Source organism: Solanum lycopersicum, chromosome 2, assembly GCF_036512215.1.
Source record: "Solanum lycopersicum chromosome 2, SLM_r2.1".
NCBI lineage: Eukaryota > Viridiplantae > Streptophyta > Magnoliopsida > Solanales > Solanaceae > Solanum > Solanum lycopersicum.
This window is the reverse complement of record NC_090801.1, coordinates 70,026,690-70,043,053: the sequence shown is the minus strand read 5'-3', so window position 1 is coordinate 70,043,053 and position 16,364 is coordinate 70,026,690. Positions and strand designations below refer to the sequence as shown.

Genomic DNA, 16,364 nt, shown 5'->3' with positions numbered 1-16,364 from the left:
ATCTCAATTTTCATTGGATACCAAACTTCTCATTTATAGTAACTTAAATATCAGCCCCCAATAGGACTGGAAATTAAAATCCTCCAATAGAAAAAGTAGTAAAACAATTTCATGAAAGTTCACACTTTAATCATGACAAGCAATGGCATCATCAACCACGCCACAAAATTCACTACACTCCCAGCTTTCCACTCATCACGGCCTTCCCATCTTCAATTATTAATTTTACTCAAAGACAAAAAATAATGGTCATTATTTAATCACAGTTCACATCAAACGTACACCTTAGCTCTTTTTTGGCTACCATTATAATTGCGTCCTCAATTACTTCAATTAATCAACTTCATGATTCCACTACTCAAAAAAAAAAAAAAGTTACATTACATTACATGAAAAAAAGAAGAAAAAAAAGAAGCTAAGCATGCGTGATACTTTGAAATCTTTATGTTTCATCTGATGGACCTTCTAGTGAAAGTTGCTTTAACCACTCAAACGTTCGATGACGTGACATTGCTTGCTTTTTTGTCGATTTGATATTCTCTGATGAATCCTTCTTATCTTCATGTTCATGGTCCCCTGTGGCTTTTCTTATTTTCTTAATTGTACTTCTACTGTTCACGATTGGAACTGTTTCTACCACATTTGCTGAACATTTACAGCTGCCTAGAGAAAACCTCTGTTTCGTTTTCTTAATTCTCATCTTATTATCATTATTGCCGAAGCTCCCGCTGCTACTACTGCTCGTGCTATTTCGACTTCCTGAAATATCCCTGTTTCCTCTGTTTTTCAGATCTTGTAATGCAATTTCTGGTGGTGTAACTAGGCCAACGCGAAATAGACTCCACAATGCTGATTTTCGTGTGGAATTGTTGACATTTGATTGAAAACTAACTTTAGAAAATCGAACCTGAGGTGTTGGACTAGGATGAGAATGAAATTGATTTCGAATTTTAGGCTGATATTTCGTGTTGAAATTAGATGAACTGCCACTGCTAGATGAACGTTGGCTTCGAATACTGCTACTTCTACTGCTTGAATTTGTATCATGACAATTGCGCCGATCACTTGGCAAACTAATTGAATGACGCAACGGTAATATTTGGCCTTTGTAGAAAATTTCATCTGCCGTACACATCTCTGATTCTTTCAACAAATTACCACCAGAAGAGCTAAAATCAAAATCTTCTAATTGTCCGCCTTCTACGCTAGTACTTCTAGAAACTTCTTCCTTCTTTTCGTCCTCTTCATTGTTCGGAAGATCACACAGTGATAATGCTTCTTCATCATATTCGTCTTCTAATTCATCGTATTGTTCTTCGAGGAGAACAATTTCTTCGCTTTCCCTAGTAATTTTCATCATTTTTTCTTGCTCTTGTTCTTGTTGATCGAGGTCGATATAGAATAATATAGTTAAAAAAGAGGAACAGTTATATAAAGAGGGAGACAAATGGGATGTAGGAATAAGCTTGCAGGCGACAATAGAAAATTGTTCGTTCCTTGTTTGTAAGTCAAGAATACTATTGGGGCGCAAATAAAGCCGGCTTTTTTTTTAGCAGCGTGGAGCTTTTTTAAGCCTTTCAAATGATTATTACGGAGAAAAATAAAGTTGGGCTTCTCTGTTACTACTTGGGAAGAGTGAAGATGGTGGGGACTACTTTAATTTAACAATGCATGCATTTGAATGGTATTAATTTATATAGATTATATTATAAAAAAATATGTTTATGGATTTGGCTGCGATATTTTTTGAAATTTTGAAAGGGATCCATTTTTGTTTGGACTTTGAATGGTGAATTGAACTACTAGACATAATATTTGGTATTAGATACTGTCGTTATTAATAAGAAGGTGACACCACAAATAGCAATTGATATATATATATAGGTACAATGGCACGCAACCACCTCTATATTAATATAGGCAAATTGTAATGTTTGATGGAGACAATTAAAATATTTGAGACGAATTTTAAGAAGTTCGGTGAGTTTTTAAATTGTGTTAACGTTACTCTGTGAGTGGTAAAGAGGCATATGGTTCGGTGGTTGTGGATAACTTTTTAAAGATATTTCGTAATGTTTTGTTTTATTATACATAAAGAATTGTTATTTTTGCCGTATTAGTACTAATTAAATCATGCATGAATAATTATAATAATCAAATCAAGTTTATCATATCAGAAATAATCATTGTCGGTTTACCTAAATTAGTATGGTAGTGCATCATAGTGACTAATGAAAAAAAATCATAATGTAATTCTATTTATTGCGTAACAATAATGACTAATGAAAAAAATTATAACGTAATTATATTTATGGCGTAACAATTCTTATATGATTAATCTCAACGAAAAATGATTGAATATAATATGATCTACGCATCGCTATTTAGTGAGTAAAACTAAGGCAAAAGTATTTAATTTGGTGAATTGACATGAATGTTCTTTCATGGAAAGCTTGTGATCCAAAATTGTGAATCTTGCTTGGTCTCTTAATATTCACTTGTCTTTTTTGCCTACTCTTAAGGTAAGGTATGGCCAAATGTCACAAGCTTCACCCTACCACTAAAGAGCTTGTGGTTCTCTTGCTTTTTTTTTTCTTTTACGATTTTATATATTTTTATTTTCCCTTCTAATTAAAATTTAAATTAATTAACAGATATATTGTGTCGGTTGAAAAAGATAACGCTCCAATGTGTTTTTAACCAAGGCTAAATAGCTGTTAATGAAGTAAAAGTAGTGGTCATTACTTTTACTACGGATAAAGCACAATATCCGTAGACTAAAAGATTGTTGCTGATATGAAGGGAGTGATATGACCGCGGAAGCTTATAATTTGTAAATTATAATATGATTGATAAATTAAATGATAAAAATTTATATTAAAAATTAAAATATTATTATATTAAAATTAATATAAAGAAAAATATTGAAAATTTAGAGAGAATAAAAAAGCAAAATTTTAAAAGGGCATATTAAAATTTTCTTTAATCAAAAAGGTAAAATTGCTCCTGATCGACTTTCTTCTGACAAAATTGACACCAATATTTTTTTTTAATTATCCCTGCGCCTGTATTTTTCTATAAAAAGAACTTTAAAAATTTGAATTCCTTTTTCTTACAAAAGTTAATATTTAAAAAAAAAAATAGCTTGCAAGGCTTGAAAATGGGATTTCTCACAAATCAAATAATCATCATATTGTGGAGTTTGTACCAACTCTTTAGGTCAACCAACACAAGAGGAGATATGTGTTTTGGAAGGGCAACAATGTTGATCAACAAGAAGTAAACAAAAACAAGCAAGTCCAATAGCTTAACAAAAGCACCCATTTTGGTCTTCGTCTCTTTGCAGCAATAGAGGCAGGCCCCAAACAATTGAGCTAATTTTTTTTGAGAAAAATCCTACATTGGCAGCTTTGTTAAAATAGAAGTTTGACAAAATCGCTGTCGTGACAGCAGTTTTAAGGAAAAAAGAATTTAAATGGAGGAAATAACGATTTGTGTTTTTTTTTAAAAATTAAAGGTTTCAATTTTGTCAAAAAAAAATCACTCAATCAATAGCGATTTTTCCCTTTTAATTAAAAAAATATTATTAAAATTTCTGACATTTTTTTTCCTTTTTTCCTTTGGACTCAATAAAATCTATAAAAGAGTACATTATAAATGTTATTAATATATCATATTAGAAGAAACAAACATATATTTATAGAGTGCTACAATATTTTCTTACTGAAAAAATCTAACTATCCAAAACTCTTTTTTAAAAGAAAATAATAGACTAAATATGAAAAAATATTTAATGTCTTAAATTTTCTTTTAAAATTTAAAATGAGGTAAAAAAAAATCGGATCAGAACCCTAACAAAAATTAAATTCCTCCGATGGAAATTGCGTGAGTTTAGCAGTTGATTTTTTATAAAATTGGAACATGTGGACAGGAAATTAACAATTTTGAAATTACTAAAAATAGCTACTTTTAATCACATCAATCTAATTAAGTATTGCTGAAGCTTTTTGTTACTTGACAAAAAAAGGTCAGCTCATCAGAGCTTTCACTCTAGTGATCCAATTGCAAGATCAACAAACGAAGTTTCTAATTTTGGAATGTAGCTCGCAATTATGGGAAGATATTCTTTTTAAAAAAATAATTAAAGGAAGGTATCGAACCACTTCATCATCGAGAATTGAATAACCTAACGTGTCACCAAAAAATTCAAGTAATCGACTAACTCAGTTTTAAAAAAAAATATTCCTGAAGAAGCTCTTCAGGAGTGAATTTAGTTGATTTTAGGATGAATAATACTCAAAAGGATTAAGAACATAGTAAAACTTGTTAATTATCTATCTTCTGGAAAACGACGGACAAAACAGCATATTAAAGACTAGGTGAAGAATAACTATCACGGGGCCAAAAAGATGGGACCATAAAAACATTTTAAATGAAAAAAATGGGTAATTGTAAGTCTGTAACACTCTTTAATTTTATAAACATTCATAGCAAACACAAACAAACGCATAATACAACCATCTTATTTAGTGAATGTCACTTTCCATGATAACTTGTTTTATGTCAACACATTTTTGTTCGTTTCTTAATATATGATTTTTAGACTAATTTAGTAAGAGATATATTTTCTTTTAACCACAATCTACAAAGGACAAGTGGGAAATAACTTGAAGTTTATTCGATCATCTAATTACAGCATTGCTTGCTAATTGAGTAGTACTTATTTTTAGAAAAATATATTTATTAAGTTACAAGCCGACGGAAGGAACATACAAACAACACCAAACAGGGACGAATCTAAGATCTAGAATCACTAATTCAGAACGTTCTTATTGTTATTATTCTACATATACGTATTTTACCCAAGTAAAAAAAAGGAATAACTGTTGTAAATGCGACTAAAAATTAACGAAATTAATTAAGGAACACCCTGGCGATTGATGTTGTCAGTAGCAGAAAGCTGAGCTTCAGCAGATCCACCACCTGCGAGGGTTGGGGCGTCGGTGGAACTGGCAGCACCACGCCCAGGATTGGGCTGTTGATGGCCTTGTGTTCCATAACCCTGTTGCTTGTAATCCTCCAAATCCTTATACTGTGTATATGGACTTGTATCCACTGGCAATCCTTCTAGTTTTCTCTCATCTATACATCCCTTATTACTATCTCTTTGCTTTTCCATTTCTTTTCTTTCTCCTCTCTGTTATATTAATATTATCCCTATCTTATCTGTTTGTTGGCCTTTTCCCATATATATAAGTTTTTCTGTTAGTTATATGGTGTTGACGCGTGTTTGTTTTCGTGTAAAGAAGTTGAATGAGGTGTAAGCATTTCCTGAATACAAAGCTATGTTCATGCTCTACCAATTAAACTTTGGTAAATATGTTCCGATACAACTTCAGTGATGAAGAATTTAACTTTATAATTTTTTTTATATTATAAATAAAAAAATTTTGTTAGTATGATATTTTTTTAAAGGGAAATTTCAGTTAAATTCTCCATTGGTCCCAATTAATGAGAAGCAATTGGTCTATACACATTCTTTTTAGCGTCATAATAATATTTGTGTTAGTACAACACTTTTGAAACACGTGATCTGATCCTATTACAAAACATTCGCACGGTCATTACAATTAGACTTCTTTTTTACTGCAAGATGGGGTGAGCTTTGTGGGTAATGGGAGCAACCAAGACTCAAGTAACGTATTAAGGGTTAACTGACACAGATCAATATGAACAAACACTAGATATATTTACTGTAAAATTCGCTCAAAGGTTCCAGTGAGTGGCTACATTAAATTACGAAAGAATTATATTAACACCACTTCCAGACATGTACTCGTTTATTCATCCATTTCTTGATCCCTGATCCACTTTGTGGCAACCCATTTTTCACCTCGGATTACTGCACAGCTCCCGTGAAGAGATGTCTACATAAGAGATTTACAAATGTGAGTAACTGCAAGCCAACATGAGCAGTCTGATATAATGTTGGTAATCAGTATTCAGCTTTATAACCAGTAGTAGCCAGAGGAGATGAATCAGCAACAGAAAATGAAACAGTGAAACAGGCCATACGGGAACCAATATTATAACCTTTCCCATCAGTATCTGTTCGATGGGGTGGTACCTAATATGCGCTACCATTCACACTGATAAATCACAATCAGCAAAAATGATTTTAGCAGCACCATAGCGACTCTTCAGCAAACATCTCCATAGCATCATGGTAGACAGATTGATCAAGAACGGTTCCCGCAGAAAGGAAATAAGAAAACACACAGCAAAACAAACAAAAAGAACAAAACCAAAAGCAAATAAGACATTGGAAAGATGTAGGCATTTCTTTAACTTTATCATCTTTAATTCTGTGGGCAACTCCTAATGCTTTAAAATCCTAAAAGAATCACAGCTCTGCGCATGATGGTATACCGCGCTGCAAAAGAGCACAGAAAGTTTGTCTTCTGTTCCAACAAACCTATTGCTGATAATCTCATTTGTAACAAATTTTCATAACAGCATCATATAAATCCACTTTATACTATTCATCTGCTATAAAGTATAAGGTCATAAATGGTTCACAATATGCTTGGCTTGCTGCATAGCTGTTATGACCAACCCTTGTTAAAATAACAGAGATCCTCGAGACTAGGCACATGGCTCCGGTAGATGATGGCCTACCCCCCAAGGATCAGACTTCTTTTGTATGCAAAGAAATACGGCGATCACACTAAAATCTACAAGCAAATACTCACCGGATCAATTGTACCATTTGGAAACAGCGAGTAAAATAGTAGTCCATCCCCTCTACGCGGCTTCACTTTCAGACCAATACACTTGCGGAAGTCATAATTAACATCCATATTCTGTGCATTCTGTAAATTAACCAAAGGACTTATTTACACGACATGAGAGGCAGAAATATAATAATAGTCCACGAAAGAAGAAACAACTTTGAACTCACCTCGAAAGGGAACATGGTTTCTCCACCTTCTTCCACATCAGATAAATATAACAAAAAGGATGCAACCTAAATGAAAATACATTATTTTTAGACTGGCCCTGAAAATAATCATTACTCAAAATTAACTGCAATTTGAGCTATTATGAAATGTCAAATTTCATAGTTATAGTCTATGGCACACTTGCTCTAAACACTCCACAAATGATGGTTATGTAAGGATCGATGACAAAAAACAGAACTTTTTCATCAAAAGGGGCGAAAATAAAAGAAAAAGAGATGTATATAACGGATAAAACTATATGCTTATTAAGGATAAAACTAATGTGGGTTCCACAAAGTTCTAAATGGAAGAAATGCTGTATACACCTTGTGGTGATCCAGATAACACACCATTGGTGATTCCATGTATAAATTAAGTCATTGAAATGGATCTGCAAACTAGTGTCTTATGAACCATAGCTTCAAACAAACTTTATTTTCCCCATTCTAAAAATATTTTTGATGGAGGAGGATTGGAAGAAACATGCATATGAAAAACAACACCATCTTATCCCAATAACCAAACACTCAAATCCATGCACCATTCATTATGCTAGTTTGTGCAAGAATTGAGCTAGTAAAAAATTTAAGAAGTCAATTGGAAAAGTTAACAGCAACAATTTACCCAAGTAGATAGTGCATACCCTTTGGCTCTTCTGAGGACCATATTGAGAAGGATCAAACGCATCATAATGTGAATAATAACTCTGGCCTATTTCGTACCGCAAAACATTAAATGCCTGAAAAACGCACAGGTCAACTGATTCAAGTTAAACAGCAATTATGATCACTGTACACCATACTTGGAGCTTTCATTAACAGAAAAATCATTCAGAATCACTATATGAAAATAAGAGAAAGTCCAGACACAAAGGGGTTACAGCCTGACTACCTATTATTTATCAGATGCATAATGTACATAGCAAGAATTATTTGCATCATCACATTTGACTCAATTCTAGGACGAAATCGAACAAATATCCGGGAATCCAGCAAAAGAACTCCAGTTTCAGATAATACTCAAAAGCCAGATATCCCCAACTATAAATTAAAGTATACAGCAGCAAGAGATGTTCAGTTCTCTAACTTCCTGTTAAAATGCACACCTTGATCTGTTGCCTCATTGTTTTGTCATGGTCTCTTGTTAGAATACATACAGACTAGACCATGTGACAGCTGGATAGTTCATATAGAAGAGGAAACGAACCGTCAATTACATCGAATGAGCTCTTTTGCATAAGTAAAATTGGAACAAAAAGCTTTCAAATGGAAATATATATAGGATTTTCAAGTTAAATTTCCATGTGAAACCTTTGACAAAAATCTATATTGGTACGGTATGAATGATTCGGACAAAAAATAATCATATCATTTCCATTCAATGATCATTGTAGTGTCAATTTAATCTTGCCATTGCTAACACATACTGATCTGTCCAAAAACAAAAGCAGACCAATTCCATCTTTCCGCAGCAGATACCCATTTAAATTTTCAGATATGAGGTGAAAAGAACACGAAGACCAAAATATGTTTGGTGTTTGACATATATGGCCTTAAATCTGGTAAAAAAAAATGTGATTGTACAACCAGTTAATATTTACCTCCAACACCAAAAGACTTGTTTTCTTCAGTGTTGATAACAATTGGAAGAATGCATTTGCTAGTGGAAACCTAAAATCACTAATATAGTTGTCCAGCATTTTGTAGAAGTAGAACCAGAGCTTGAATCAACATAGTTTTCAAGAAAATAGAAGATGAAGAAGAGGAAGGAAATGAAGAAGCTTGGGAAAATGATTCCCCACCAATAATACAACTATTATGTCCTCTATTGAGATCCAATTTCTGAGGTGTGGATGGAATGATAAAACTAATACACAGTAAGAACCACTTCATGCGTCATATTTAAGATGTGTGTTTTAAATGAAATTCACCTCTCCGTGTGTCCTGGGGATCATAGTCGCCTTTGCGATTTTCTCCTCAATGAGGTCCAGAATTCCAGTTTTGTCTTCAGATGCACTGATAAACATACCAGAACTGTGGGAAAGGGGGAAAAGCAAAAGTCATTCAAATTGTAACTTCATGTCAAAACCAAAAGAGGCAGCAAACTTTTATCAAATAGTCTTGACAACAGATCAAAGAAATATAAAACAAATGACCTGAAAAAGGACAGAGACATATGGCCAGTTCAAACACCATGAACAATTTTATCTTCCAAAAAAGTAGAAAATGTATGTGAACACACTCAATTTTGGTGACATATTTATCTTGTCTACTAGAAATAGATATTATGGAAGTATGAGTGTATTAAGAGTTAAATCTAATGCTTGGAAAGAGTGAAAAGATTGCATTTATGACAAAACATCAGTCAGGACACATAGAACACCAGAGTATTGTTTACCTTGTTCTAACTCCTTTGGTATTTTCTGCTGTTTCTCCTTTGCGGAGAGCCAAAGATGATGGTTTCAGTTCTGCCTTTGCCATCTTAATTATGCCTTGGCATTGTTCTGTAGTTGCGAAATTGGGAAAGTATAATGCACGTGGGAACCAGCTTAAGACCTACCCAAAAGATTGAAGTCGATGTCAAATAAGATAAACCAAAACAAATGAATACTAATGCAAATCAGAGATACTAGACTTTATAGTCAATGAGTACCATGAACAAAATTTTTACCAGCTTAGGTTTATGTTTAGGAAGCTAACATGATCAGTCACAGCTACCAGCTATTTTGCCTATAGACTTAATGACATGCCTACTTCACTGCTTCCTCCACACAAATCTTCCCCCAGTCAACCATAGAAAAACAGGAATCATAGAAATATAAGCAGAAAGTGTAGATGAAGTGGCAGAATAAGAGAAATTAGAGTATGCATATTTGTTCTTAAACTTACTTAGAACACGTTTGAATTGGCTTACAAAAATAGTTATTTAAGTTGAAATTAAAAAGTCAAACGGAAATGACTTAACAAGTTAAAAAAATAAAAAGCAAGGAAGACCTATCTTAATTTATTTTTCACTTATTTCAAGTCATTTTTGATTTATTTTAAGTCAATTTCAGTTATTTTAAATTATTTTTTATTTTTGTCAAAAATTGATAAGTAATTTGCTCGACTTTTAAACCAATTCAAATGGGCTGTGCCATTATCTATCTGGTTTACTTACCGAAAAAATCAAGTTATGCTACTTCAACATTAAGAAAAGTAATATTATTGCATCAGCGGCAACAATCTCAACGGTTGATAATCAAAATAAAATAGCTATGAGAAAATCCGCATATCAACCAACCAAAAGTGCAAATCCAGGAGAACATCGAAACAATAATTAAAAAGCTTGGCGGACTAATGTAAGTTCAACTACAGTATGAACAATTTTTCAAACAAAAACGGTTAGACTTGAAATCGAACCAGCGCTAATTCAGCAAGGAGAACTGAGCAATGAAATATACCTGGAAGGGGATGGAAGTAAGGGAGTGTTCTCCAGTGTCGCCATTAGGCAAAACATCAAATTCTTCCACAGATTTAAGCACCCTTGACCTAGGCCGTACAGTAAGTAGTTGTACATCCTATCACACCCAAACACTTTGATTAGAAACGCATATGACAGAGGCGTCTAGCAAATAATAAGGGAAATACCTGATGAGAAACGAGAGTAGAACCGAATAAACCGGCGAAGAACAAGAAAAGACATAGCAGAAATATTGAAGGTAAGCCCCCTATGCTCCGCCATCTTTGTCCCACTAATCTACCTTTGCTCTTCATCTTCTTCCTGATGGCGAATCCGATTGGTTTAAGTTTGAGAATGATAATTTCAGTGCACTATTTAATGACAGACTGATGGTTTGCATGTGTACGATTCTTTGACTTCTGCACCCGGCGGGAATTTTTTTCTCTTTTTTGCTGAAATTTGTCACTTCATCTTCTTTCTTTTGGCTAGTGGTGTAGTTGATTTTTTTTTTCAAACTTCTTTTGAGTGGGTTTAATGCTTTGTTATTATTTTTTCCTTTTTCTTATCTACGGAAGAACATTTATTTTAAAATAAATTATTTTTATTACTTTTTAATTGAAAGGCATTAAGATAAAAGGTTAAAATAACATAGATAAAATATTGGTTAAATTTTGATCAAATTTTCTGGCTAAAAAGAATTTTTCTCTATTTATTTATATCAATTTACTTTTATTTTTAATTTAGTAGAGCATTGAAAGTTCAGAACCTAAATAAGCCAAAAAAAATAAAAAATCAAAATAAGTCACTATTATAATAAGTAACTAAAATAGGGTTAGTTGAAATGAAAATTTCGTTTTGATGCAATATTTCAAATGTTTTCCATTAACCTCATGACGTGCATATTTAATATACAATGAAATTATATTTTACACTTTGTAAAGTGAAAGTTTTTCTTACCTTTTATATAATGAAAGTTTTTACTAACTTTATAAAGTGAAAAAAAAAATATGTTGTACAAAGAGATATATTTTGGAATATGGTTATAGGAGAACGTTGCTTGAACGTCCTTAAATAGAGTCTGAATGAGTTTTTAAAATTTTTTTAAAAAAAATCACAGTGGAATAATTTTTTCCATTATGATATGTCATCAATATAATTATATAACAAACACTATAAAAGTTTTATAAATAAATACAATTTAATTTAATGCAAAACGTGAAAAGTATTCCTCTTTATAAACATAATTTTTCTTCTATTTTACAAAGTGTAAGAAAACTCACACTTTAGAAAGTGTAAAAAATTGTTTGTGTTATATTAAATTTTACATGTTATGAGACTAACGAAGAACGTTTGAAATATTGCATAAAATAAAATTTTTTCTTCTCCTAAGCCTATTTTAGTTATTTACTATAATAGTGGCTTATTTTGATCACTTTTATTTTTTTGTGGCTTATTTATATTTCCGACTCGAGCATTGAGATTATTTGGATTTGTTAAAAAAAATTAAGTTAAAAATAAAAGGTCAAATTTAAAAAAAGTCAAAAAATAATAGCAAGGTGAGATTTATTTTTAGTTTTCAACTAATTTTAAGTTAATTTTGACTTATTTTAAAATTTTCAAACACTTTCCAACTTATTTTAGATTATTTTTATATTTTTCAATTATTTTAAAAGTTAAAAACTAACTTAAAAATTAATTTAACCAATTTTTCAGTTAATTCAATCGCTCTCTAAATCTAATTATTTGTATTTGTGAGATGATAAAAATAGATAATTTATTGGAATTTCACAAGCAATTTTATTTACCAAAGTTTTTATATAGAGGGAATGAAAAAATACATTAGTCAATAAATGTATGTGTATTGATTACTCTCATTCTAGAAATAGTAAGGCAATTTATATAGTCAGTTCCTTGCCAGAGTGTCTCATTTACGTATTCAAATTAAATTATGTTTCAATTGAATCAATTGGACATTATAAATTTTAATTGGATCTTTTGATTTGGCATTTTAAATTTATTTAAAAAGAAAGAAAATTCTATGTATCTTCATTCGCATATTAATTGATTAAGTTAATCATATAAGCTATGTTATTTTCTTTAATTATAGGCACCAACCTTTAGTAAAAAATGTTTGGAATTTTATGACCTATTAAGATGATTGCATATAATTAAATAAATAATATATGTTGTAGACTAATGAGAATGACTACAACAAAAAAGAAATAAATTTTAAATTAAAAGAGTCTAATTTAAATACTTTATAAGAAATTTATGTGTTCAATTAAATATGATTTAGTTTAAATATGATTTGTTATGTGTTAAGCAAAAATAATATAATATATATTTTTTCTATATAGTCCAATCTTGTTATGCCTACTATGGTCTTCCCATAAATTTTAGATTTTACGTAAAGATGATGTAAATGAAATTTGAACAGTATTAAACATGAGTTGGCAATCTATAAAAACGAATATTATATATTTCATAGTGATAAAAATTATATTCTTTTGAAAAATAAAAATAGAAACTTTAATTTGTGTTTGAAAGTAATTTGATTGACTTTTAATGTGATATGATTTAATGACAGAAATTTAAAACTAGAGAGAAAGTAACACGTCAATAAGATCAAAAATAGTAAAGAATTAACTTTGCGTGGAGGGTGCATAATTTACCAAAGATGTGTAATGAAATTAACAAAAAAATAAAAAGATAGTCAAAGTACAATAACAACTTAGGAAGATTAAAAGGAATGATAATGTCGATCAACAAGTGTCTACCATTCTTGCTTAGAAATTAAAAAATGAGATGTGTTTTATGATAATCAAAGTGAAAAGAGATCTTAATTATAGGTGTACTTGTTATGCTGATGTGTAATAGTCATGTTCCTTCTACAAGCTACAAATAAGATAGGAGTAAAAAACAGTAAAAAGTCTCTTTAAATTAGTTAGTCCAATATAATTCGTGTAGGCAAAATCAATTCTGTCAATGCATTAGACAAGAAGCTACTGTTCTGTGCAAGTGGAATGAAACTCTTTCAGCAAAATCATAATCCAGACTCCGTAAATTTTGTATATTTGACTTATGACAATGATAAACAAAGACTTGTACACTTTACCTCGGATATAATACGATACTGTAATTTTTTTATATTTTTATATTATTTGTTAGAATATCTACTTTTGTATATTGGCTCATTTGAATATCATAGTATTTTAAAATATCAAGGTTGTAGTTCTAATCATATTAGTTGATTTTTTTTATAAAAAAAACAATCATCTTTCTTTTTCAGTTATCAAACATATTTACTTTATAAAAAGGAATATAAAGACAATTCATCTTTAACATCTAATGGTAACTCTAGCTTCATTTCAATCTATTTTCTACATAATTGGATATAAACTTGTTATACAATTTTTTTTTACAACCAAGGTAAATTTTGCTTTTAACAAAAAAATCACTTAACAAACTAAAGAATACCAACTCCATTTACATAAATTCTATCAAAAGTTTCTTACATCTAATTGCTCTTTTTGAATCTTAATACATTTTTATCCTTTTCACTATTCCTTTGATATTTTTTATTCACAATCTAAAATATTTTATTATTTTTTTCATTATTATATCTTTACATAAACAACATTTACTATCTTCAACCTTGTATATTCACATTCAATAATATTTCCTTTGTGAGCAATCTCTTTTGTGTGGCTACGCACGTGATGCATCTTTGCTAGGCATTGAGACAAAATTTCAGATTACTTCTATAAGTTTTCAATTTTTCAAGCTCGTGATTGAATATTCTTGGCTAATTATAAGATTGAATTATTCATTTTTGTATTAATATTGTATTCAATATTATCTGCTATTAATGGTACCTTTATCATTACAAATAGTTTCTGCTTTGATATACATCCATATAACCATTTCACCCATAGAAACTCTTTATTTACACCCATCTGTCATACTACCTTGTATACAAACGCCACATTCCATTTCCCCATCCTTTTATATTGAGACCTGTCTCTTCGGCAAACAGATTTTGAAATATAGATTTTTTTCAGAATATCAATAAAGCTTTTTTGAGATCTCAATTTTATTTTTTTTTCACTACTAACCTCACAAATAGTTTTTACACTCTTGTCCACCTATTTGACTACTCGGACAAGATATTAATATTGAACCCCAAAAATAGTATATTGAGAACAGCACAACCAACACCACTGGAAGCTTTGGATTCTTATTATACAATTAATATTCATCTTATAGAAAGTTAAGTATTAAATAGTCTAGATAAATTGAAAATTGACTTAATCAAACGTTAATAAGAGGTGCTATATATGTAATAATTTTTAAGGCTTTTATTTAAATGTATGTTCTGTAATGGTGTTGATTCAGCCATCTTTTAAACAATTTTACTATTCATCAAAAGTTAATAAATGTCTTAAAAAAACGTTCAAAAGTTATAACATAATATTTTTTCAAATTTCTTATCTCACAGTAATATGTCAATAATTTTAAGAAAAATTGTATATAATAACAAATTAATAACCTAAAATAAATAGAGTAGTTAGGGTTTGATTTAATTGTGCTCCATAGCAAACGTTTGCAAAAAATTGTCAGGCGCCTCTCTCCCAAATATCTCGCTTGCCACTCTCGTGCTCGCTTCTTCACTTTTTATACAAACACAAGTGTATAAAAATTGTTTCTAATTGTATAAAACAGAGAAAATTGTATAAATACATATATTTTGTTCCCTTCTCTCCCCTCTTCCAGATCTCGCTCGCCACCCTCGCCTTTCTCACCTGTACAAACAGAAGAGAAATGTATAAGCTGCGTTTCTGTTTGTATAAAGCGTGAGAAAATTGTATATACACATGCAAGTACATATATTTTCGTCCTATACACTTATAATTATATAATAAAAAATACTCCCCTGCCTAGTTTCTTTTGCCTTTCTCTCTTTCTCCTTTTATACAATTTTCAAATTGTATCTAATTTCTCTCTTTCTCGTTTATACAATTCGATTCAATTGTATATTCCTTGTCAAGTCTCTTTTGTCTTTCTCTCTTTCTTATTTTATACAAATTCAAATTGTATATAATCTTTCTATACACTTATAATAATACAATTCGTTTTATACACTTCGTTTTTATACAGTTTTCTGCCAAAGTGTCTTTCCCTTTCTTGTTTTATACACTTCGTTTAATACAATTTGCTTCAACTATATATGTATAGCGAATTATACAGTTTCTATGTTTGCTATGGAGCGCAATTATGCAAACTTTGCTATAGCATACAAATATAAAATTTTTATTTGCTATATGTGAAAGTTGTCCATAATTTTATACGTTTTTATGAAGTACACAAAAATGGAATAAATTCGATGAATATTTACCTAAACTTTCATTCCCAAATGATCTCAACGTCTTCCCACTAAATAGAATATTAATAATTTCATATGTTTGAGTAGTTCAAGTCTATTTTGGAATAAATCATGTCTTGGTCCTCTTGGAACCTTCAATCTTCAAATCATAAAAGCAATTGTGGTATGACTTTAACTTGATCCAACCTAACCTTCTAATTTAAGACTTTTATACTCCCTTCATTCCAAAAATAATTTTCGTCTTTTTATCATCCCAAATTATTTGTCTAAGTTTAAAACAAAATTAAGTTAGTATTGTTTTTCAAATAGGAATCAGAGAGAGCACAAAAGAACTCGTGGAACAATGAGAAATGAAGGTAACAGTGGTGTGCAAGGATAATCTTTCCACGTTGCAACACAAGTTACCCACGAATTTGCTTTGAGTACCACAAAAAATGCTTCATATTTATTTACAATCTATAATTCAAGATAATCCTATGTAGGAGCCACATAAGTGGACCACAACGTTTAAACTGGTGGTCGAACACACACAATCCAAA

At 30.7% G+C, this 16,364-nt stretch overlaps 3 protein-coding genes across 4 annotated transcripts; all 3 read right to left on the bottom strand.

Annotated features, from left to right (window-relative positions):
• Positions 1–223: 223 nt before the first annotated feature.
• Positions 224–1,891, bottom strand: LOC101253642 (probable membrane-associated kinase regulator 1). The gene has a single exon (XM_004231849.5). It carries the CDS (start codon positions 1,358–1,360, stop codon positions 443–445), a length of 918 nt encoding a protein of 305 aa, XP_004231897.1. The 5' UTR covers positions 1,361–1,891; the 3' UTR covers positions 224–442.
• A 2,832-nt stretch (positions 1,892–4,723) lies between these two features.
• On the bottom strand, positions 4,724–5,267 carry LOC101253953 (uncharacterized). The gene has a single exon (XM_004231850.4). The coding sequence runs from the start codon at positions 5,177–5,179 to the stop codon at positions 4,919–4,921; it is 261 nt and encodes an 86-aa protein (XP_004231898.1). The 5' UTR covers positions 5,180–5,267; the 3' UTR covers positions 4,724–4,918.
• Positions 5,268–5,730: 463 nt separating this feature from the next.
• On the bottom strand, positions 5,731–10,991 carry LOC101254254 (probable prolyl 4-hydroxylase 9). Of its 2 annotated transcripts, none has more exons than XR_011214999.1 (8): positions 10,631–10,989; positions 10,444–10,560; positions 9,399–9,556; positions 8,932–9,034; positions 7,645–7,740; positions 6,962–7,059; positions 6,753–6,872; positions 5,731–5,927 (listed from the first exon to the last, which is right to left on the bottom strand). XR_011214999.1 is itself a non-coding variant. In XM_004231851.5 (8 exons), exons 1-8 carry the CDS (start codon positions 10,754–10,756, stop codon positions 5,841–5,843), a joined length of 873 nt encoding a protein of 290 aa, XP_004231899.1. In that variant the 5' UTR covers positions 10,757–10,991; the 3' UTR covers positions 5,731–5,840. The 2 variants fall into 2 exon arrangements, 1 of the variants encoding a protein (XP_004231899.1); XM_004231851.5 differs by having other exon boundaries at positions 6,962–7,027; positions 10,631–10,991.
• Between the last annotated feature and the right edge of the window lie 5,373 nt (positions 10,992–16,364).